This window comes from Scomber japonicus, chromosome 6, assembly GCF_027409825.1.
Source record: "Scomber japonicus isolate fScoJap1 chromosome 6, fScoJap1.pri, whole genome shotgun sequence".
Taxonomy (NCBI): Eukaryota; Metazoa; Chordata; class Actinopteri; order Scombriformes; family Scombridae; genus Scomber; species Scomber japonicus.
This window is the reverse complement of record NC_070583.1, coordinates 14,193,798-14,219,115: the sequence shown is the minus strand read 5'-3', so window position 1 is coordinate 14,219,115 and position 25,318 is coordinate 14,193,798. Positions and strand designations below refer to the sequence as shown.

At 39.9% G+C, this 25,318-nt stretch overlaps 1 protein-coding gene across 3 annotated transcripts in view; it reads left to right on the top strand.

The window, feature by feature from the left end:
* Positions 1-25,318, top strand: part of kcnab1a (potassium voltage-gated channel subfamily A regulatory beta subunit 1a) — a 103,908-nt gene that overhangs the window by 24,735 nt on the left and 53,855 nt on the right. For 2 of the 3 annotated variants that reach the window (XM_053320512.1, XM_053320511.1), the window contains exon 1: positions 8,985-9,193. The exons of the other annotated variant lie outside the window; for it this stretch is intronic. In XM_053320512.1, coding sequence (XP_053176487.1) covers positions 8,985-9,193 — 209 coding nt within the window. Of the gene's footprint in view, positions 1-8,984; positions 9,194-25,318 lie in introns of those variants that run through there. 3 annotated transcript variants of the gene reach the window in all.

Sequence of the window (25,318 nt, the reverse complement as noted above, 5' to 3'; positions counted from 1 at the left end):
TGTTTTTAGAGAAATCATCCTTTGCATTGTTCAAGCTGCCTCTTAGAAAGCATCAAGTTTGCCAAAGCAAGACACATAATCCCTACCAGCTTCAGGGGTCTCAAAAACCCTCCTTCATCCTGGAGACATGCATGTTCATTCTTACTTTATATCCTCATTCACATCTTGGTCATTTTTCTCCTGTGTGGTGTTCTTGTACCTTTTTTATCCAGCATGTCTTATAACTATGGAGTCACAGCAAGGTGGCTGTGCAACCTTTTATACCTTTTATAACTTTTATAACATAGTGTTTTGGAGTTGCCGTTTGGATACATATATTAAACCACACTGCTGCATTTGAGAAAAAAGACTTGGTTGGACCCTTTATTTGCAAATGTTGCGGGAAAAATACAGTGCTCTCAGCCTACTTCTAACACCTGGAGAAGCTTATGTAAGTACCTGGCTCTCCAAGGGGTGGCACTCTGAAAGTTTGAAGACCAAAATAAGTTATTGAGCGGTTGAATTAACAAGTCCTAACCCCAATAAAAGTCATGTTGTAAACTTAGTTGTTTTGCTTACCAGACAATTCAGCAATTTGAGGGCACAAACAAGTCAGATTACTGTACAGCAGTGTCAAATTGGACTTAAAGCAACTCCTTACAGCTGCCACAAATGATTCATTTGAGCAGTGGGAACAGCTCAGTCCTATGGGCAGGAGATGAGGAGCTTAATGTCATAAGGAAGGCTGACATCCCAACTTACGTCATTACACTCCGAGCAGAGTTTCAGACAAGGGCATAAGTACAGTATGTACTGTACTACTGTTAGCGTGTTTCTGTCATGACTTACTTGAGAGAGTATAGGTCTGAGGCACATTTATTGCATTTGCTATTTCCTATTTAATGTATTTAAAGAAACAGAACCCAGAAACTGAGCATTAATGAGTAGGCAGAATAACCCATCACACTAGATTTGAATGGGGATGTATGTGAGCATTCGTGCTTTGGGATGATAGTTGAAATGTTTTAATTATCTTTGCAGTATTTTTATATCCAGGGCAATGGACATGTAAATTGAATTAATATATTTAACAATTGCAGTATTACTTGGTGTGCATCATAATGTTGCAAAAAAACCCGTTTTGTGCACAGTGCACACTCGACCGAGTGCTTGACACTGATCTTTGCACTGCATGTTAAAATAGAGCCGTCAGTTTTGTACCACATTGTGTTTTAATAACATTTCATAAAAACAGGCAGGTTAGGTTTCGTATTTTGACACAGCTTTCCTCAGGAACAGTTTTGCAGTGTATAATGAATTTTAAATGTGTCACTTTTTATGCACGTTTGGTTTGCACACGGGACTGCATGTGTATGTATGTATGTGTGTGTGTTTGTGTGTGTATTTACGTGTTCTGTGTCCATTGCTGAGTAAAGGAAAATCGTGGATGTTTGCAATTTGAACAACATGTATATCATAGACAATATATTCACCTCAGTGTTTGCTGTGGTAGCATTGACCTGCGGATTGACTAGACTGTTAGGAAGTGGTGCGCACATATATCTCACTCACACACACACACGCACACACACAGAACATATACATTATACTGTATACTCACACATTGCATGGAGAACCTCATGGGGATTTCAGCATGCTGTGTGTGGGCTTTTTGCTGACAAAGCTCATGACCCAGCATGAAGTAGGATACTGGTGCACACACACACACACACACACACACACACACACACACACACACACACACACACAGATGAAAAAGTAGGACAAGTCGTTGCCTTATGACTGTGTCATCACTTGCTGCTTACGGGGCAGCTGCTGGAAGAAAAAAAAAAAACCAAACGCAGAGATGATAATCAGGGAAATGGTGAAAAAAGGATTAAGATATGCACAATCTGACTACTAAATAATAGCAATGGGTGTTTCAGACCCACAAGATTTTATTTTTAGCCAGACCTAGCAGTTAATGTAAGTGGTGGTTAGTGATTGATTTAAAAAAAGACAAATCTACAGTACACGTGTGTTTGTGGGACACAGCTGCAGCAACTGAAAGCCTGAGCTGTATTAGTTCAGCTGGAAGAGCAGAGCCTCAGATCTCAAGCTGTAAAGGTAATTAGTCAGTTTAGCCACATCTAGTTTTGGTCTATCAAGAATCACACTTACACAGAGAGCCATTACCATTAATCTTTAAATCAGAACCTTGGTGTGATGGAAGAGATTTCAGGGAAAACCAGCAGTAAGTGACCTTTAAAGGCTGACTAATGATTTCCCACAACTTCTTGACCTCCTGTAGACTTGGGAGGAATGCAGTACTCATTTCGGCATATTTCTGGACATGGAGCTGTGTTGACACTAAACCTAACCTGTATATTAAAGTCAAAGGATATAGTCTCTTCGTGTGTAATTATAACTGAAAGACAGACTGAAAACCTTACACAGGTAGGGCTAGAAATCATCTTTCAGAGGAGATTGGAGTAACCAGACTGTAGCGTTCATATTGGCAGAGAAAAATATAAGAACACATTGTGGAAAACATAAATAGAACTCAAACAGGCCATTAATGAGAAAGTCTATGAAATGATCATTTAGATAATTACATGTTCTGTACAAGAGTTTGATGAAGGCAAGTGATCCAATATAGAATCAGTTGCTTTGATTTTCAATTGACGTAAAGACCTTTAAAAAAAAAAAAAAATCCTCTACACTTTGGATGTTTGTTTGTACTTGATTATCTTATTTAATATGTTGCACAAAATAATTTTCCTTCAAGAAAAAATTAAAAAGTAAAAAAAAATAGATAGTAATTTAGTTGATTATATGGAATGTTTTTATCATTGCTGTAACTTAACAGACCCTCGAGTTAATGGCAGAGCTGGACAGAGGACGACCGTGTTACATTGATACTTCACTCTTCACATGATGCTTGTGTATAAAAGATGTGGCATTTATGTTGATTTCAGCACATTTTATAAATTGTAATTATTCAGCACATCTGTCTCTATCTCCGACCTCAGATGGTTATGGTTAGCATTAGGTGTTGTAAATGTAAATGTAACATTTACATTTACAACACTGTACACTGTGTGATGTTTTACTGCAAGGCATAAAACTGCTGCAGTCATAAAATGTGAGTTTTGTTTTTAGCACTTTAGGAAAACAGCAGCACATACTGTACATACTGAGTGACAGCTCACAGCATTTGAGAAGATACAGCAGCTACTGCAGAATAAAAGCAAGCTGGAGGACCCACACAATATTCTCCAGTGATTAAAAGAGCTGTAAAGCTGCTGTCACATACTGTGTGTGTGTGTGTGTGTGTGTGTGTGTGTGTGTGTGTGTGTGCCTGTGAAACAAAGCAGAGATGATACCTGCTGGCTTTGTCTGCTTGTGTATTTAGGGTGTGCTGAATCTCATAAACCCATATTGACAGTCATTTATATCTCTTCAACAGTGTTGTAAAAGTGGTCCTTCCAGGCATATATATTTATTTATTTTTTTAAATTATTTTGGGCCCCTGCCCCTCATAACATCCCTGGCATGGCACCTCCAGACATGTTTTAAGACTCAACACTAAACTTGCAGTTGCTGAATATGAAAACAGCCTCAAGTATCAAACTGTGCATACATCATGCAATAAAGCTCAAACATTCAAGTGAAGAAACAAGAAGAAAAACAGATTTTTGAGCAGAGAAGATTTCCAGCAGCTCTGTGAGCTCGACTTTGCGTCTCCTCTCTAAGCTGTAAAAGCTGTAATAAAACATAAATGCTTGTATTGATTTTTGCTGAACTGTACCCTCCTTTACTGGACAACAGAGTGAGAAAACGTGTTATATTTCAGATAATTTAATAAAACTTGCCACAGTATCTTTTTCCACAAATAGTGTGATCACACGTAAGTGCATTGTGCGTCTGTTTATACTAGGACTATTGATTTTAGGCATCGGCCATATTTACTTTTGTCATAATTAGTTGCATATCTGAAATACTGCTGAAAATAAAGCACATTTATCATAGTTAAATAAAAACAACAGAAATACATTGTTAAATTTGTTTTGTTGACCATTGTTGGAGTTTTCTCCTCTGTGATTCCTAAAGTGTAGTTGTGTAGTGTATTTTGGCATTTTCTTCCTCAGTTCAGTCACCTTCACTTTTCTCTTCTAACTAGTAACTAACTGTGCACAAATCCCACACATAAGGACACTTAGGTTGAACATGTGCATTTTAGGTCACAGGAGTGAGCTACAGCTTGAATATCAATTAAGTCCATTTACTTTAATGACAGACATGTATTTTCATTTAAAACTTCATCCAGCAGTTTTTGTGTTTTGACAATGATCGAGGGAGACTGACGTGTACCATCTGACCTCTCTGCATAATTATGGTCGTACACTATTTATTGCACACTCTCAAGCACAGTAATACACCTTACAACCACAGTTATCTTTCACACAGCACTTTTTCATTTCTCATTAGAGGGAAGAGGAGTACTCAACAGTAACATTTTGAGATAGATTAATTTCTGTATGTGGAATTGGTTGGGAATCTGCAGTTCCCCTGAGGAGGAGGAGCAGGACGGGATCGATGTGGAATGAGCTGCTGAGGAACATATTTTCCATTAGGTGTGAGATTGATCTGAGGCTATATACATCCACTCAGTATGGTGGGGAAAATGGGAAAAGTGAGGTGGAGATAATATGGAGAGTTAATTTCCAAAGAAATGAAATGGGAATAACCCCTCGTCCATACACACGATTGACAATATACAGTGCTCATTATAAAAAAAAACACATTACAGCGATGAGCTGAACTGTCTTATTTTTAATGTTTACAACTGAGATAAAGATAAAGCGGGTCAGAAGTGGTGATCTGATTAACAAGGTTAAAAATAGAGTGTTGGTGCTGTTCAAATCAAATCAATGAAAATACAGCAGTTTAAAACCGACTAATACCTCCACATCAGTCACAGTCAGATATAACCAATTACCTCAACAGGCAGCTCCGGCCCTGCTTTCCTCAGGCCACTTTATCCCAAAAGACATTTATTGAGTAATTCCAAAGCCCTATTTAACAAGGTCAGTTTAGCAGGGGCTCCAGTAACGGGGTTAGTAGCATGAATGAATTCATCATGTTATATTTATATAATAGTATAATAGTAGTTTCTGGTAGAGGTGGTGACTTTGATTGACAGGTGACACTTGGTAGGGGGCGGGGTTTAAGTGAACTTGGAGCAGAGAAAGTGCTTTTTACACAACTTTGAAGCCTAATTTCATATATTTGGTGATTTTTTTTAATCATTCAAATTTGGCAGAGTGGTTAACAACACACTTTTCTGTGGTATGACAAACTCAGAACACATATTTATTCTTACTTTACACGGACTTTAACGACCAAATACCTGCAATATTATTGAGCAAATGTTAGCATTCTAACACGCTAAAGTCGATGATGGACATGCTAAATATTGTACCTGCTTACTATCAGCATGTTAGCATTATTATTTTAGCAGCTATGTCGATGTTAGCATTTAGCTCAGAGCACCATGGTGCATAAAACTTACAGGGCTGTTAGTGTGGCAGCTGGGTTGCCTGGGTAGTGTCATTGTCTGTATGTCCTGCAGTTGCCGTTCTCTACCAGTCCACCAGATGCCCTCAAACTTTTCTGTTTAGACTGGACTGAGATACTGCTGCTCATTACATTGAACGTTTTCCCAGACATTTTACTGCCTAGTTTGTAGTAATATGTGTAATCGAATGCGAGAATGTACAAAACTGAAGTGAAGTCCGAAATACTTTTGCCCTCACCTGATTAAATGAGAATGTTTGTTTTATAAGAAGATTATTTTGAGAAGGTGTTTCAGTCTGGTTGATTCCTTAGTTTAGTGGTGATCTTTCACTTTTTTACCCTCTCATTTTTTGGGTAATGGAACAGATCTATCTTTTTTGGCTTGAGTTACTTGAGTAGACTTACTTTGTCAGTCAGATTATCTGAGCTTTGTATTAGGGTGAATTTATGTTTTCATTTGGTCTGCTGGCATTTAAGGCTTTCTTGAGCATACCTATTGTGTTTTCTGGGTTTTTGGTTTTTCCTCCACACCTGCTTTGTATCAGTCTCTTCAGTCCTACTCTACACCCATTGTTTTCCCAACTAATCAGCTCCTTGCCTGTTCTCTGTCTAGTCACCTGTTCCCCATCCCCTCATAAGTGCATTTTATATTTTAGTTCTGATGGTTTTCAGTTTAGTCTTGGTGGATCCTTTGATCGGTGCTGTTCTGCTCTGTTCAGTTCAGTACTGCATTCCTCCCAATTAAATAGTTATTCATCAAGTTACTGATGGCTGCAGTCTCCTGTGTTTAGACCTACAGTACCTTCCCTGCTCCACAAGTATCTAACACTGGCTTTGAATGTCTGGTCACATTTGACATGACGTTTTTTGACATAAAAAAACAACATGAGACATTTTGATATCAGTATTGAAAGTACTACTACTAAAAGAAACCTCATCTGAACTGTGGACATGCTCTCTACGCTGGCTGTGTGAAGGACTGATGAGATGGAACCATAAAACCATAAAACTAAACCAAAATAAAAACTGCCAGCACTGGTGTTAGCACGACATTTGCCTGACATTCACAAACATGTCCTCTTGTGTGTGGCGCAGGCTTTTTCAGTGTGTTAACTTTCGACATTTAACAGCTGTTACAGTTCAAGCATCTGCTGTCAATAAAGAGAAACAACTAAACCAACATCAATAAATACTGTATTTAGACTTCTGCTACATATTTGTCGTGTCCATATAATAATATGATAGCTGTTTCTATTCCGTCTAAACACTCGCATGCATAAGTACTGCAGTGCTGACCTTTACACCACATGTGCTCATTCACTGTGCGCGAGCACACACACACACACACACACACACACACACACACACACACACACACAAACACAGAGGCTGTTGAGCGACCCTGCAGCAAAATGCTCCATTTACCTCCGTTTGACATCCTTTTATAGAATTACTGTATAGCACACATCATAAACGCCTTTCTCTGCAAACACACACACTGGAAACACACAGTAGTCACTGGCGTGCAGACACACTTGGATGTGCTGTAATCAAACACACAGAAACATTAATTCCTTCTCTTCGCAGCTCTGTTACGTCTCAGCTGGCTGTTTTTAGTCCTTTTCTTTCTCCTGATTCCAATCGCTACACACACACACACTCGCTCTCTCTCTCTCTCTCTCTCTCTCTCTCTCTCTCTCTCTCTCTGGTTCGCATTGATTTGTAGCTGACTATGGAGGTTGTATGTTCAATGTGTGAGGGGATTTGGGGAGAAATGATGACTTAATGTCAGCAAATATGTTTCTGACTTGCACATGCAGTCCCCCCCCCCCCCCCACTGCAACACATATTTAGCATAATTGCCCTGGCAAATACATTTTATATGTTGTCTCTTATATAGAGTGAATCTAAAAGCAAAAGCAGAGTGCCAGCATTTCTCTTTTTACTTGGAAAATCTCCAAAAGGTGTCACAGTTACAGTGCCAGGATTTATCTGCTACAGCAGCTGAAGGACACTGAGCCAACTGATATTTGTCACTTGCGTTAGAGTAACTACTGAACCCATAAAACCCAGGAGAAAAGGAGATAAAGAAGAAGATAAAGGGATACCACAGAGAGCAAAGTGTGTAAAAGGCAGAGGGAATTAAGGGAACAGCTTAGCTTACAAAGGAATTGTTGGTGGAGGAAGAGAGGAAGGAACCTTCAAAGATGGGTGACAGGTGAGAAAAACTGAGCGAGAGGCTGAGAGAGACAGAGAGTGGGAGTGAGGTGAGAGAGAGAGGGAGAGGGAGAGGGAGAGAGAGAGAGAGAGAGAGAGAGAGTGAGCTGTTTGGTGCACCACATGCCTCTCACTTCCTAGTGTGCTGTCACTGAAGGAGCTGCCCTGCTGAGGAAAACAAAAACAACAGGAAAAAACGGGGGGAAAAAAGAGAGTGGAGCATCTGAGTATGGAATAGAGAGCAAGTATCAGAGTGCGTGGGAGATGGAAAAAAAGGGGGAGAAAGAGGGAGAAACTGGGGCACAAGCAAATTAGAGACGCGTTAACATCATCAGGAGAGAGCAAAGGAGCCCTGAAGAAGAACAGAGGAAGAGAAGACCGAGGAGAAGAAGAAGAAGTGACAAGACGCTGGGAAAAGTGCTGATGGCGCAAGTGTGATGCTGTACTCTGCCAGGACCTGAGAGTTAACCCCCCCCTCCACCCCAACCTTGTTTCCTCCCTCCTCTTTACCCTGTCTTCTTATCTATTCTCTGACCCTGTCCCCTCCTCCTTCACCCTCCTCTCGCTCCTCTCTCTCTCACACACACTATCGCTTGCTCTCTCTTATTCCACAGTCAGAGCAGGGAGAGCGCAGCGCCCGGGTCGCATCTACGTCTCTCTTTCGTACTCCTCCATCCCTCTGGACTCCCTCCAGCTCCTTTGATTGTCATTCTGCAGCTTAAAGCCTGTTAGAAATTTCCCAGAGCTCGGCATTAGAGGCAGGACACAGGAGAGGAGAGAAGAAGAGAAGGGAAGACCGATGGGGGAATAAATTGGGGTTCCCTTAAAGAACTGAGGATTCTTTGTTCTTTGCAGGCTTTTGATGATTGACCTGTTCCGCTGCTTCTCTTTCTACAAGGAAAGACTTAAAATGGAAGACTTGATGTGAGAGGGGGGAAAATAAAAAGAAACCAGAGGAAAAGCTTTTGCAGCTTTTTTTGCCTCACAGAACAAAGTGAGGCACATGAGGACATAATCCATTTTTAAGAAAAGGAAAAAAAACTTGAAAAGAAACAGGAGAACCTGATAAAAGAGAACAAGGCACTGAATCAAGACATTTTAAAAACAGGCTTCAGGCTCCCTGGCGAGTTTCTGCTTCCACTCTCTCTGTCCCGTTTGTACTTCTCCTTTGTGGCTCGGGCTCTGCTCCCTCGGACCGAAGCGCAACCATGCAAGTGTCAATGGCCTGTACAGACCACAACCTGAAGAGGGGTAATGGGGACCACAGCAAGCAGAGCGCCACCAGCCCCAACGTGGTGAACCAAGCCAGGGCCAAGTTCCGTACCGTGGCCATCATCGCACGCAGCTTCGGCTCGTTCACCCCGCGCCACATCTCGCTGAAGGAGTCAACGGGGAAACACACTGGCATGAAGTACAGGTGTGTGTGCGCTCAGGTGTATAATGTGTGTTTTCCATCAAAGCCCAGCTTGTGTGTGTGTATAATAAGCAGGGTTCATTACCTATCACTGCTTTGCTGCTCATATTTCTGTTTGTCTTCATTTTCTCATCTGCTACAATTTCATTATTTATCATGCTGCTCAATTTTTCACAAAATCAGTTGTTCACACGTGTATGGCTTTAAAAGCAACTTTATACCTTTTGTTGTGCACTTCTTTCACACCTTTTCTTATTGAAAGTCTGAGGAGATAGACAGAACATATGATATGTAAACGCTACAAAGGCATGCACTCTATCTAGAAAGGCTTGGCAATAATTAATATACTGCTTATCAACTTTCAGGGACTCGTATCATGATGACACAAACATACTGTTATCACTTTACAGTATTCTGTTGCAACAAAATAGCTTTTCTCTCTCATATAGTTTTGTCTGATGTAACACATGGCAATGAAACAGTTGCATTAAACATTGATTGGATTATTTCACGTATAATTTTTGCATATATTCACTATATTGTGGTATACTGTATATCAATATCTGTAAAGTATTCATAATAATATCTAACACTGATTTCAGACAGGCTTTTGGATGATCTACTGCTGTAACCACAAAATCACACTTTTCTGCATTAAAACCCTGACTCTTATGTCTTTTGTTGCCGTCATATTCTTGCACTTCATAAATCCATTGTTGCTGACCCCCTCTCCCAAGCCTGCAGTATGGTTTTAGTGAGCTTGCACTGCACATTTCAAATTTGATCTTCAGTTTTCAGACTTTAAGTCATACAGAAGCTCCTCATTCAAACAAGATGTCTCAAACAAACTTGCCAGGATTTATCAATAAATGCTGTCTGCTACCTGCTGCACTGAGAGTTTACTGATAGTCCCCGCAGTTTTATTTTATCTGTTCTGTCTATCAACATCTCTCCTTTCTTTCTCCCCACAGTATTTTCTACTGTCTGCCTCTCGCTTTTCCTGTCTTGCTCACAAATAACATGTTCAAATGCCATGAATGGAAGACAATTATTTAGCATGTACTTATCTACCTTATCTTCCCCTTCCTTTCTCTCCTCTCTGCCTCTCGCTGTGGTTTGCTCCGGTGAGACCGCTCTGCAGTGTGGGCAGAGTGTCTGAGTCGGATTTGACCTCAGCAGTGCCGCTGCTCAACTGACTTGTGTGTTTGACTCTTTTAGCCTCGGGCTGTGAATCTTAAAAAAATATGGTGCCTTTCTTTCCAAGCTCTCCAGATCACCACATAAATCAGACAGAGGTGTGTGTGGCAGAGTGTATGAGGGCATGGTTTGTGTGTGATGGTGACAGATTGCAGGTTGAAGGTAGCGCTATTCAGCACTCCTGTGTTTGATGGTGGTAATATTCCACAGAATGAAGCCACTTTATAGAAGTCTTTCCATGTTCAGGAGAATCACGCACTATCAGACCTCAATTAGACAGCAGTTTTGCTTCTGTAGGTAAATTTCACGGTTGTTTTTTTTTTTTTTTTGCTCTCTATGTATTGTTGCCGATGCCAGTGGAAAGATGCAGACCTCTGTTAAAATTGAGGCTGCTTGTCAAGTTCTGCATTTGTCAAAATAGGTTAATGATTCAAAATGTTTTGCAAGAGCTGCAGGGAAATAAATGTTTAATTCACAGTGAAAACTGCAAATTGCCACAATTCATTTCTCTTTCATTTAAAGAGATGATGTTCATCTCCATTATTAAAATTTATTTTATTTTGTTTTTTTGACTGGACTGCAACAGCAGGGCCAACCCTACAAATGCAAACATCCATGACACGAGTGATGAAGTTACACAATTGGTCTACCGGACCAAGTATCCCAAATTATGTAGTCATTTTCACTGTATGACTGTTAATATGTCATTTTATAACGTTTTAATATTTTTCAGATGAGAAAGCAACCATTTAGACTCCCAGTATGTGGTGAGTTTATCCAATTCATGCCAATTTGGAAATTTGCTCGGATGTTCTTGGTCATTTCACAGAAGCTGCCCAACTCCTGCATTTGTCATCCTGGGGAGAAAATTATCTGATGAACTGATCTATGCAGCTCTTTGGTGATTCACCACTGACCCTAATGTCACATAGCCTTTTGATATGATATAATTCATTGTGGAAGATAAATGTTGATCTCATAGATTAAATCTAACAATTGTAGCTGCAACATTAGTTTGTCTAAATGTAAAGTGAAGCTTTTACTGGATAGAACAAGAGTGCTGACTCATGCAGATCAGTGTGAGTGACTGTATCTTATATTACCTGTGCAGCTGGGGCAGTTAAAATCTGATCTGAGAAACACAGGCTCTGTTCACACCTGGCATTAACATGTGTCCTGGGTGATCTGATCACAAGTGGACAGCTTCAGTTCACATCTGGCATTAGAGCCCCTGCCCGTGATGAGATCTCACTGCCCCACTCTATATGCAAGTAAACACATACATCACTTTTGTTTGCAAAGACCACAGCTGTTGGTTCTAACTTGTGGGAGGCAGCAATGCACCTCATGTTCCCAATCTGCTGGAAATTAAAGAAGTTTGCAAAGACGTTGGCGTGCAGCCAAAACTGTTCGGCCCAAATGGAAATTAGACTGCATGTTTTGTGTGTACGTAATGCACAAGAATCCGTTTTGCCTGTTGTTGTGGCGTCCTGTTTTTGTTTCGCCCTTGGCATGCAAATGAGTACATATTTCCACTTGAACAGAGTACATAAGTTGAGTAGGCGGTCCCAGATCACCTCCCAATGTGGTCTGAGAGATCAGATCTCAATGTGTCCTCAGTGCATCTTGAGTGCATTAATACGTGTAGTCAGAGGTGACCAGGTGTGACCAGGACCACACAGTTCTTGGTGCTCTTGTTGTACATTGTTTTTGTTTACATCACTGTGTCATTGGCCTCACACAACATCCTGTTTCTCTTCTTATTTTAATGCTGCATGTGTTGTTTCTCCTCCAAGCTGCATAATGATGTCAGTTATAGCAGCCTCGTGCTATAAATGGGAGTATAAGCAGGATGTGATTTGTGAACAAAAAAAACAGAGGGGGGTGTTTTGAAAATCAGAACTGCAGTGGGCCAATATAGACTACGGAGCTCATTAGGCTAATTCTTACAACTGCTATAGTAACACTTAAAATAATTATGAATTTTTAATAAAACAATTATGGAACCTGAACTTGACCACTGCACCTCCACTCTCCTAGACATGACAGTGCACTTAATGTCATTCTTCCAATTCACTGTTTAATTTAGCTCTATTCACAGCACGCAGCAAACTTCAAAACTGAAAAGATAATAATCACAGCGTGCTGTCATCATAAAAATAAATAGGCTGCAGTACATGCCTGCTTGTCAGACTAAGAAAGCCGTCTGCTTTGATGCTTTCCTGTGGAGCGGTCGTCTGTGTAGTATCACCCAATTCTTTACCCACATCTGGGCACCCTCACATCCATCTACTGCAACATCATCTCTCTCACAAGTGTTGACAGTGAAAGCCCATTGCTGATTTCATTGTTGGTTGCACTAATGGCTGTTCTCTTCACTCAGATTTTTTTTAAAAGCTTATTTTTATTTGAGATATTTTATATAGTCTGTGGGTGTAGCAGCATGAATCACTATGAGGAGATACATTTTTGTCCCAACCAGGAATAAAATAATACAGCAGAGCTGGAGAAAACCCTCCTTTCCCCCTCTGTAAATTACACTTTGTATAGCATTCTTGACTACTTAAGCAGAGTACACTGACTGAGTAGCAACAGATGATTGAAGGATGTGGGGTCATTTCGAATTTTGTGATCTTTTATCAAGTACTGCAGATTTGATCTTGAGCACTTAAAAACACTGCGGCTGCTATTATTAACACTGTTGAAGTAGAAAACTTTTGAGGACGACATTACTTGATGTCTAGACTCTGAGGCTGTCTAGACAGTGTGTAATGTTAGTGGTTAGTGATACAGATGACCAGTAATGAGAGCTGGCAGACAGGTGAACAGCATAGATCATGGCTCAGTGCCACGCCACCCTCTGTTGATAACAGCGTGGAGGGAGGGAGTACACATACCTGGAAGTGAAAGGTAGTCTTAGGTCCTAGGTCTCAGGTCTGTCCTTAAATGTCATGTTGTATTTCTCTTAATGTACCACAGAGAGATGCTACTGGCATGGCTGTAATGTTTAAAGGAGTGGCCAGATTAATCCATCTATACATTGATTACCTTGTATAACTATATCAATACATCAACGCTGGTGGGAGTAATTTATAAAGTCAATCACAGAAGTTCAGACTGAGGTTTTTGAAGATCAGGGCCTCATGACTCAGTTGACTGACAGGCATGTGTCTATAATTGAGAAATTTCCTGACACCCCCTGACATGATTTGATTGTTGAGTAATTGATGGATCTGTCTTGAAAACAGACAGGGTTGAAAATGGATCTGACAATATGCCTCCAAACACATCTCAGTCACAGAGTGAAATGTTGTTTTATATAATAGTTGAGGAGAGGAAGAATTTCCACCTGTTGATGAGGAGGTGAGATTTCATCATTAACATGATTGACGTCCTTTAAATTGTCATATAAGACGACATTTGGGTTCATGTGAGAGAATGAACAGAAAGTGTCATTGCAGAGCTTCAAGTTCTGCTTTTAGACAAAAACATAACAAATGTATTGATGTCAGTATTCAAGGACCAGAAATAAAGACTGAGTGGTCTCACATGAAATTAGATGCTAGAGGCAGTTGAGGGATAAGACAGTCCCAGAGATATTAGACAATATTATCACCTACAGTTGGTGATGCGACTAGTCAGGTACAACAGCATCTGGTAAAACATGATGATGACAATATGGTAAACAGAATATTGATTTTGCAGCATTTGTTTAATATATTTTATTTTCAGAAGAAGTAAGACGCTAGAAGCCTTAAAAAGACTTCATGTCATGTCAAATGTTTGGGAACTTTGGGCTTTGGGGAAAGTCAACTGCTCTAAGCTGCTTCATTGCAGAGAATCGTATACTGATGTAACTCAGAAATACAAATGTTTTGGGCTTTCCATTTTATTTCTTTAATTCTCTTTTTGTGGAAATGCAGTGAAGGAACATCATGTGATCTAATAACTTGATCATCATTTTACATAGCTGACAGATACAGTTTATCGACAGTCTTGTAACCTCAGTGTGCAGAGTGACACACGTGTGTTAACCTTATTAGGTTAGGGTTAGCTGTTGTGTGTAATCTATGTCTGTGCTGACTATCTACAGTATGTTGTAGAAATGCACAGAGCAGCATGCAGAGACTTGCAGTCCCTTACGCTAACACCCTCACTTACATGAGGGTGTTAGTGTGTGTGGCAGGGTTTGTCTGCACAAATGCACCCACATGTTAGGCAGTGTTAAGGAAGCTTTACAGCACTGAGTACAGTACTCTTACTATATTATATGTTCTGTAAATGTATGTAAATTGATGTGGGGGTTAATCCAACCAGAAGCTGTAAACATAAATTGTCACACAGAAATTATTCTGACATTTTTACTACCAGTGGAAATGTTTATGATTGTAATGATTACTTGATGTAATCATCTTAAGAAAAGTCTGAAAAAGGAGGTGCAGTATCAGAGAATACACACTCACATTCCCCTACACAGCTTCCTCTATAGGATGACAACCCGTATGCTTTCCTGTCAGTTTGTCATTAAAAGTTCAGCAGGTAGAGGATGGTGAAAATCTCTTTTGAGAATTGACAAGGATGAGCTCGGGTTTCTACTCATTGCTCTGTAGGGACAATGGAGGAAAAGATGGAGAGAGGAGAGCGAGATGAAAATGGAAAGAGATGACTAGAGACAATACCTGTGTGTGTGTGTGTGTGTGTGTGTGTGTGTGTGTGTGTGTGTGTGTGTGTGTGCGCTAATCATTCAATGCGGCATTGTCTTCTGCTGACAGGAACGCACTGGGATGGACAGTACACCCCCAACCCCCACCCCTCTCTTCCTCCTCCCTCTCTCTCCCTCAGTTTGTTTATTCTCAGGAAGTGAACTCAGGGTTGTGCACGCCATCTGCTCCGGTACTGCAGTGTAGGTGAAAGCGTGACAAGTGAAGATGTGTTTGCTTCTCACCGTTTGAGTGTGTGTAGTCATGTAACACACACACATATGCACGTACACTGGTACTAACAGATGGGTCAGTATGTTTAACTATTTATTGTCTTTTAAGTGTCAAACAAACAATAAAAGATGAAATAAAAATGATAAATAGGAAAAAATACCAACACCTTTGTAACCATAGAGCTCATGTACAATAATGCAGAATATTTTAATTGTATTATATTTATAATACTTTGCCTACTGACTATTGATTGATATAATATGTTGTTTACTGATGCCTTGTGCAGGACTGTCTGAGCAGAAGTCATTTAAATTGTAATAAATTCTGACCACAGCAGAGAAGTACAGTGCAGTGGAGGGGTGGTGGTTGTTGATGCATATTTGAATACAGTGATAAAACACTGGGTGATGGTGGATTTATGTTCCCACTCTTTGCATGTTTTTCTGGAAGTACAGCAGAAACAAAAGGGTCCCTGGCTGTATATTTTGAGTTTGTTACAGAAGTGCATCAAGTCTCTCCAAGGTGAAAGGGGATACACAGGAGAGAGAGGGTGCAGAGGGCGATGGCTTTCATGAAAGGATATAAACCCCACACTGTAGTGTTAGTATTGTATGCAGTGTAGATTGAGCCGGCAGGGCACAAGTCAGTCTTTTTGTGTTGCGATAACAAGCTCTGAATCGGTCAGAGTTTCTTTTAGCTTGGCAGCTTTTGAAATGAGCTGGGGCAGGAGAGATGTTTGTGTTGTCTCTCTGTTTGGTTGACAGTCTCAACGCATGTTGCCTTTACTGAAAGAGTGAGACAGAGAGGAGGAGCGGTGGGGATTAAGACTGTGCAAGTAAAGTGAAGAAAGGGGAGATGAGGATCAGGAGGTAGGTATAATTGATAGAGGGCATTATGAGGCATGAGAATGTGCTCGACTTAATATCAAATCTATTAATAAATCAGTAGTGTGTGTCTGTGTCTGTGTCTGTGTGTGTGTTTGTGTGTGTGTGTGTGTGTGTGTGTTTGTGTGTGTGTGTGTGTGTGTGTGTGTGTGTGTGTGTGTGTCTGTACAACCTCCCACAGAAATGTGTGATGCATTAAAATGCTAAATGCATTTAGTTTCTTTGGTGCCTAGCCATCTAACAAGCTTCACTATCACTTAACCTCACTGAAGCTCTGACTTTTCGCTCTGAGACACATCAAGTCCAATCAGGTTGGTCGTGCGCTCTGTAAAGTGAGACTGACTACACTTGTGTGACTGTGGATCAGTCTCCAGTTCTTTCTTCGTGCGGGCATATCATAGAGAAATTATAGCAAGTTTGTGAGTCATCTGGTGGATAGTGGGGCTAAAGTGGGACTGAAGTTTGCCTGTCGGGTTTAGATGGACCCTTGTGGGTGGTTTGGGCATTGTCAGGATGTTCCTGCCAAGTCAGGCATTTGGGTTGTTTTTTTGAGGCTGAGTTGGAAGTACATCACATTTCTAACAACCTTTTTATCTTGTTTTTGTGTGTTTGAGGGGACACCACCTTACACAACTGTGATGATCACCCGACGTCACTCTAGTTTTATGAATATGTGTGGTTAGCCCTTTAACTGCAGCTGGCACCTTGTTCTCTGTCACTGGGCACACTGGGATCAGAATGGCAGTCTCTACAGTGTTTTACATGGCATGCTATCACCTGATTCTGGGGTGAGCGCACTGATCTGTCTTAGGACATCCAGACGGAGCCTCAAAGGAAAAGCAAATCCTGTTACAATAGATTTGAAGATATTCCAAACACACCACACACACACACACACACACACACACACACACACACACACACACACACACACACACACACACACACACTAATCTTCATATTATTGATGCATAATTTAACATCAGTGTACACTCATTTTTGGTTTGTGTATCACATAGACCTTTTCCCCTCATGACCAGCCCTGCTGATGTTCTGGGTTTTCAGTGGGAGAGAGCAAGAAGGAGAGGCAACAGATGTGGGAGATAGGAGGCATTAATGTGGATACTGCAGTCAAGGCCAACACACTTAAACCAATGAAAATGCAGCTGAAGCAACACAATGACGCACTTTCATCACAAGATAATAACACACTCAGTTATTTATCAGATAAGGCAAACAGCAAAAACATTTAGGTGAAAATCAGTTTAACTATTTTAACAAAGGTGTGAAAAATATAAAAGGTTCAACAACAACAACAACAACAAAACCCCTAATGTCAAATGACCTTTCAGCATGTTGAAATAAAAAGAACATGAAGGCTTTGTGAACAATTGGCTTTTGAATGAGGCAACTCATACTGCTTGCCTAGCCTTCTGAGAGCCTGTACAGCATAGTGCTGTGAAAGGCCGGATTAGCCACCGCTGTAAATCATATTATCATGTATTTTGAATGAACTTGTGAACAATGAGTTTGTGTGTGTGTGTGTGTGTGTGTGTGTGTGTGTGTAGTGACAACCATGTCTGGAGGCATCATGTTTTTGGTCTGTCTGTCTGTCCATCCCATTCTAGTAAAGATGATATCTCAGGAACGCTGTGAGGGAATTCCTTCAAATTTGGCACAAACGTCCACTTGGACTCAAGGATGAACTGATTAGATTTTTGTGGTCAAAGGTCACTGTGACCTCACAAAACATATTTTATGGTTTCACACAAATATCTAATAGGAACAAATGAAGTGATTACATTTTATATCCAAAAGGTCAATTTCACTGTGATATCATCTTCTGTAATTTTCTGGCAACTGGTGACACTAATCTCAGGTGGCCACCGTGGAACTGTGGTGATTGTTAAGATGTGAACTGCAAATGACTGGAAGTAGCATACAACCACAAAGCGTTATTTTTAGTTTTCACATAAAGATGGCAGCTGTTCATTTGAACGTAGCATTTCTCAACACAACAGATCACTTGTGAGGAGAAAAAAAAGGATAAAATGAGGACGATAATGAATTGAGGAAGGAATTCTTTTTGCCTACTGGTTGCGCTCCAAACTGCCACACAACAAATACTCGATGGCCCTAACCAACACATTATCTCTGCTTGTTGCTATGGTAATCATGTCCTTGGCTCTATAGAGGCATCGTTCAGTTGGAACCATTTTGAAAGACACACACACACACACACACACACACACACACACACACACACACACACACACACACAAACTACTAAAGGAACTAAAGGAAACAAACATTTAAAGACTTTAAGTTATTTGGGATGGATTAGGATTGGAGTAACTGGAGAATGAACGGGTCAGACACATGATTTTAATCATGATTTTGAGCATGTTGAGTCCACAGCTATTGTTGTAATCATCAAGATTAGTTGTTTCCAATTTCATTAATAATTAAATAAATCCTGTGTTAATTAATTAGACCGCACCAATTTGCTGAGCTATGTAACATGATGTTAAACACTTGAGACCTTTTAATTAAGAATTATTAAGTTTATTTATTCTGATGGATTACTGGCAAATTAAGTTAAAATGAAAAAAAAGTCAGTGCTGTGGAGCCTGTGTGAGAATTCGACATGCAGCTGTTCAAAGCTGTTAGAGAAACACCGGCAGGTATTGCCATCATTTAGAGCGATTCAGGAAAGATAAAGGAAGAACAGCGGAGTGAAAGGCAGCAATGACGGTGTGTCAAATCTGTGAATGATTATAGTACAAGAAATCCCTACAGGGACCTTATCATTTTGAACTATGGGTAGAATAACAAACAGCGATTGTCTCTGGTTGTCTGTCAGGTTGTGTCTGTAAACTACTGCGGTGCCCTTGGGTGTCCTGAAAGACTCTGATAGTGTTATTAATTACTGTGACAGCTCTGCAGCTGAAACCAGCCCTAAATTCAAATCTTTCATCTCGTATGTGACACCAGGTGATAATCCTGATACCTCTCTCTACTTAGCAGATAGAAATATTTGACTCAGTTAGCGAGAGCTTACTCTGATGGAGCCACAGCCTTGCTGGTTATGAATGCCACACTACAGATGTATTCATATGACTGTTTGTCGTGAAATATTATGCTCCTTTTCAACAAGTTAATATAAGTCTCTGAAGTCTCTAAAACATGTCTTTGAAGTTCTCTGTTGAAAATACCAGTGAGAAAATACCATTATACATTCTAGCATGCCTCTATGCCTTTAATAGTAATACAGTATTCTAATGCTATTCTAATGTAAGTGTATCTGTGGACAAGAAAGGATGAATTAGCCTTGGCTTGACTCTACACTGCCCTCTGTGGCTTTATGGTCTGAGCAAGCTAGCTGCTGGTTGCTAATCAAAGTTACACTACGTTGCCAAGCAAATTAATTCCTGCAGTTTGATCTTTGTTTTTTGACACATGTATATTTACCTTCATGGCACGTCTATTGAGTACATTACATAATGTTGCAGTAACGTACATACCAACGAGGATCACGCAGCAGAACAGGCTAAGGTCTAACAACAAAGATAACTGAGCTATGACGTCATAAAAGGAACCAAATTGAAACAGTGTTTTCTCACACACACATTCACTGAAAGATGGAGCAGGTGAAAAAAAGAGAGGATGGTCTTTTTGTAAAGTTTGGGGGTCTCTAAACACACCAAGGTTATATATTTATGTTGAAAAAGTGCATTTTTGCATAATATGTGACCTTTAATAAAAGGAAGTGCCGGGATAAGGTCAGGTTTGTTTCATGGTGATGCAGCAGAGTGATTTAAATGGGGCTGAGAGCCAAAACAGAGAACGAGCAGTACAGACTGATATCAGGGATTATAATGCAGGAGTTGCTAATAGTGTTTCTTCTTGTTGCTGCACCACAGGATAGCAGAGAGAGAGAGAGAGACAGTAAGAGAGAGAGAGAGGGGAAAAGAAACAGACTAAACATGTTAACTTCAGCGATTTCTTTTTTTTTTTTTTGCAGTACTTTCTCCTCCAAAAAAAGCTGTCCTCCCAAGGAGAGTTAATTCCTCCCAAAAGCCCTTTTAAGTCAGTAATTAATCCGTCATCAGAGAAAAAGCTGCTGTTTGTAGCAATTTCTACAAACAAGGTTTTCTCATTCCAATCATTATTAAAAGAGTTTAGTTTCAAGGGTTTGGTGATATTCCCTTGACTGCAGCAAACATGCAACTGTGACTAACTGTGCTGCAGCAGTAAATACACTTTTATCAACATGAAGTATCAAATTGCCAGTAAGTGATAATCAGTTAGATCTGATCTGCATGCACAAATTACCTTGCTACTATCTAGACTCCAGGAGAAGATGACTGGACCACAGTGTAGTGAAGCTGACTCTCAGACGTTTTTACCCAGATGCTCTCTGTCATTACCGGTCTGTCTCTTCCTCATGCCTGCAGTGGTATCTACAATGATCAATAAGCTTTGCTCCTCTTCCTCTCCCATTATGAATCTTAACTCACAGAGGAAGAAGAGGCACTCCATTTCCACGGAGAACATCAAACAGTGTTGAAACTGAGATTGTCGTCTATAGAACAGCCGATACCTTCAGGGCCTCGTTTTTTTTCACATGCTGGTTTCTTCTTGTGTGATTCCTGTTAGAAGCAGTGCTCATGTTTGATTTACAACCTTCAAATGAATCAAATAATATTTTTATTAGAGATGCCTGCATGACCAGACTGTAGTATTTCACAAGACACACAAGCGAAGATCATCAACAAGAAAAAGACTACATCAATGGAAAACCTATGGGATTATTTTAATTAATAATTTTAATTAAACTTGAATTGAAAGCTCCGCACCAAATTGTACTTTCTTACAGTGAATGAGGAACAGAGAAGCATTGCCAGCTCTTAACAGCTTCTCACTTCCTAAAAACCATGTCATTACACTTTTTCATTTTGGATATGCTAACTCTCAGTGCTAGCACAGTGTGCAGCTCCCACCAGACAGACTGCTAAGCATTCTAGGTGAGATCTCACAGCTGGTATTCATCGACTCAAATGATGATTATTATTACTTCAACCTCCATGCTGACAGCTTGTCTGCCTCTAGAGCATAATAATGTCTCCATGCTCAATCTATACGAAACTAAAATGTACTTTTAAAACTAGTTTTCAAACACACATTAAAGTTGTATTATTTATGTATATTATTACCTGATGAACATGAACTACATATTCCCTGTCTTATCATCTTATCAAGAATATTTAAATGGTTAGGGTTAGGGTTAGGGTTATCATGAATCTCAGTTCATCACATGACCTGAGTGCTGCACTCACAGTTTGCATTTAGAAATGAGTACTGCTGATTCTTCAGGTGGAAGGGTTTTGAATTATGTATGGGAAAATTGATAGTCTGTATTTTTATAGATGACACTTAATGGAGACCTGTTTCATAGTCGTATACAAGAACTACTAATGAAAACAGGCTTTGAATAGCAACAGTAAACATTAATAATCTTATATTTGGATTAAGGTGCAACTTGTCCATTTGCTATAACTCAGGACACTGGTAATCTTAGCCTAATGTGACAGAAGTAGCTGAGTGAAGAATGAATTCTGAGATTTAAACCCTTTGACTTTCACACTTCAGCACATCCTGCCAATCAGTCGCTAATTCAAAGTGGGCGTGATCGTTGGACTGTTTACTGATTGGTAAAGTAACAAAACTTGTGTCATGCAGTCACCACACTTTCATTAATATTAGATGATCTGACACTTTATTTTATGAGACACTGACCCACCGATACCTGGCATGAAAGAAAACTTTTAGCACCACACATAAAAATGCGATATAAATAAAATATGCTTCAGTTCATTAAGTCATAAATACAGTGAGTACAGAAAGAGTTACACAGACTGAAAGGGTAACAGTAGACTTCTTCACCACATAGTTTTTAATAAAGAGAATGCATACATTTTAAATAAGGGGCCTTAAAGTTCATAAAAATACGTAACAGCTGTATGTGGAGCAAAGTGAATAGAATTAATATAATGTAAGCTATAAGATTATTGTGTGTGTGTGTGTGTGTGTGTGTGTGTGTTAGTATTTGTTGCAGATTTTTCTGTCATCACTCCTCCATCTCTTTCTTTTCTCTCGCTCTCTGCAAAGCTCTTTGTTCCCAATAACCCAAATAGGTGTGGACTGAGAGAAATCAAAGATCCCACAATAACAGCCTCTGAAAACTTCACCATGCTGTAATTTAACACAACAGGACTGCGCTTTGATCTCTGCCATATCCAAAATATCATCATCCAGATTTATGAAGACAATGTTGCTGCCAACTCCTCATCTGTTTCACTTTTCCCTTTCTCTTCCACGTCGGTAGAGCTGACGAGCTTATATTGAATTATTGTCAGAATGTTAGACGGGAATGTAATGAGAGGTAAAAAGAGTACAGAGATACAAAGAGAGAGAAGTTGTCAGAAGAGTTATTAAGTGATTTTATTCATATTTTTTAAGTGAACCCTCAGCTTCATTGCCTTTGAATGTGTGTCTGTGAGTGTGTGTCTTAACATACTGCACAAGTGTGTGTGCATGAAGCGTGCATGAATAGTTTGGCCCTCAGTCTGTAGTCAAATATGACGCAACAGGCAAATGTCATCCTAGTTAACAAAAGGTTCTCAAATACTCGCAGTCAATGAAGATGAATTCATATACACACACGGGTGCACACACACACACACACACACACACACACACACACACACACACACACACACACACACACACACACACACACCCTTTGCTTACAAATGTTCCTTTTCACTATGCCTTATTCTTCTGTCTTTAGATTATACCTCTTCAGCCCCCCCCAACCCTGGCTCTGTCTGTCGCCTCCCCTACCTCCACACACAGCACAGTGAGGAATAAGTGTTTCTGTGCTGAGCTCAGTGCCTTTGAGCCATGTCATAGAAAATCACCTGCAGTAATTGTGCCCTGAGGCTGAGGTGGACATATGCCCATGAAAAGCAGGCATGTTAACACTGCATTTAATGTAAGTCACATTGTATTATAACCGTTGAGCTGCTGAATTGAGTTAGCAGGTAAGGCTGTTATATTCATAGACATCTGCCATAGGCAGGGTCATAAACAGAGCTGCCAACACCACAGGAACACTGGGTCAGTTGTCCCAGGCCCTGTGCTAAGAGAGGGCCCAAACAGGTTTGTAACCTTTAAATAATCTGCTGGAATAATTTGTCAAAAATACATATTTGTGGATATGTATAAGTAAAACTTATAACTAACTTGTATTAAATTTGTACGCCACATAAAAGCTTGTTATTTTTTATTCTCCTCATTTTTCTTGGCATAGTGGTTGGAAACTATTTTACTTCCCCTTCCTATAATGCAAACAAAATGGTTTGGTAACCCAGCTGTTACTGTAAGTTTGCTTACCATGCTTGCTGTTCTCTTTTGAACTAAAGAAAAAGGCATGCAATGCACTGATGAAAATTACTAATATCAATTAAATGATGAGTGCTTTGAGAAAAATCTCCAGACCATAAGAAAAGCAGTGCACATAAACACTGTTATTGGAAATGGAAGAACCTTCAGTGTTCTGTCCTACAATGGTCTAATATAGACAACAAAAACCCACAGAAACTGAAAAACAGAGATTGTTGGATGTTAAACTGTATTTAGTGTCAAGGAATCTGTCGGTCAGGAATAACACAAACAGACTCGATGAGCTAGATAATGGGCATTTTCTAGGCATAATTGAGCTATTGGCTAAGTATGATAACATCCTATATAATCATTCACAAACATTAGGGAGGAACAGAAAAAGAGAGTCCAAGCATATTACCGTTCGCCTGACAGCCAAAATGAATTTATTGATCTTTGTGCTCAGCGTGGGAAATGAATGAATGTTTCATAGAATTTAGGTAATTTAGAGAGGAAATTGCAGCAATGGTGAAAGGATCCTTGTGTGAATCAGCCATAACTTGACTTGAATAACCAACTACAGAAGTCAGTGCTATGCATTAAGGATTGATTAATACTGCTGAATGCCATATACAGTATGGAACTACAGAGCATTGATGGAAGCCTGTGTGTCCTGCTGTGCATTTTCTTCACTGTGTCTGTGACTGTGACTGGAGGCAAGTAGTCCTTCTGAAACTCTTCAAAAAAACTAGTACTATGTCCCAGGAGAGCTTAAACGGTTTGGCAATTCTGAGCATCAACCTTAACAGAAGCTGGACTGTAAAGGCCTCATAAATGACTTTGCTATAATGAAAGTTCAGCATTTGACATTTGGACTTCAACACTAAACATGTAGCACAAACAAACGTGATTTATTTGTATGGTAAAGAAAAGTTAGTGCAGAAAACACAAACATAATGCAGCATATTATAAAACACTCACATGACTTCAAACATTATTGGCTTGGCTTTTGACCTGGCCATTTAATTATGAGGATGTGTTGAATTAATACATGTAGAAGATTTGTGTGCAATGAACACAGTCAGCAGCAACACCAAGCTGTCACTATATCATACTTACATGTGTTGTCGTGTGGGGGGAAGAGGGACTGCATGTGCATTCGTATCCATATGAAGGCCATATAATAGACTCCCGTCTCCATGGAGATGTGAATGGCTGCAAAAGCGGCAAGAAAGAGGCTCTGTGTGTGTGTGTGTGTGTGTGTGTGTGTGTGTGTGTGTGTGATGATTTGACTTTGTGGAGGTTTTATGGACTTTACTTTGTTTGGTACCAACTGTATAGTATAATTTTTATATTTCTCACTTTGTCAGACACAGAAACACAGATAAACATACACCCCTGTATACACACTCTGCCTCAGTGAACAACCAGATTGTTAAGAGTGGTAAGATGACACAAATGAATTAAAGTAGGACTGAAAGTTTGTGTGTGTGTTTAAGACAGTGAGCAAACAAGGACAGAGTGGGATGAGTGCAGCTGGATGAGAGGAAGTGACTGAGCACTAAAATGAGGCGTATGGACAGATATTCAATCACCCGCTGCAGGACAGACTCTCTCAGCTAATTGTCAAATATGAGACCAATTTACTCTCCTTCTTTTTCTCTTCC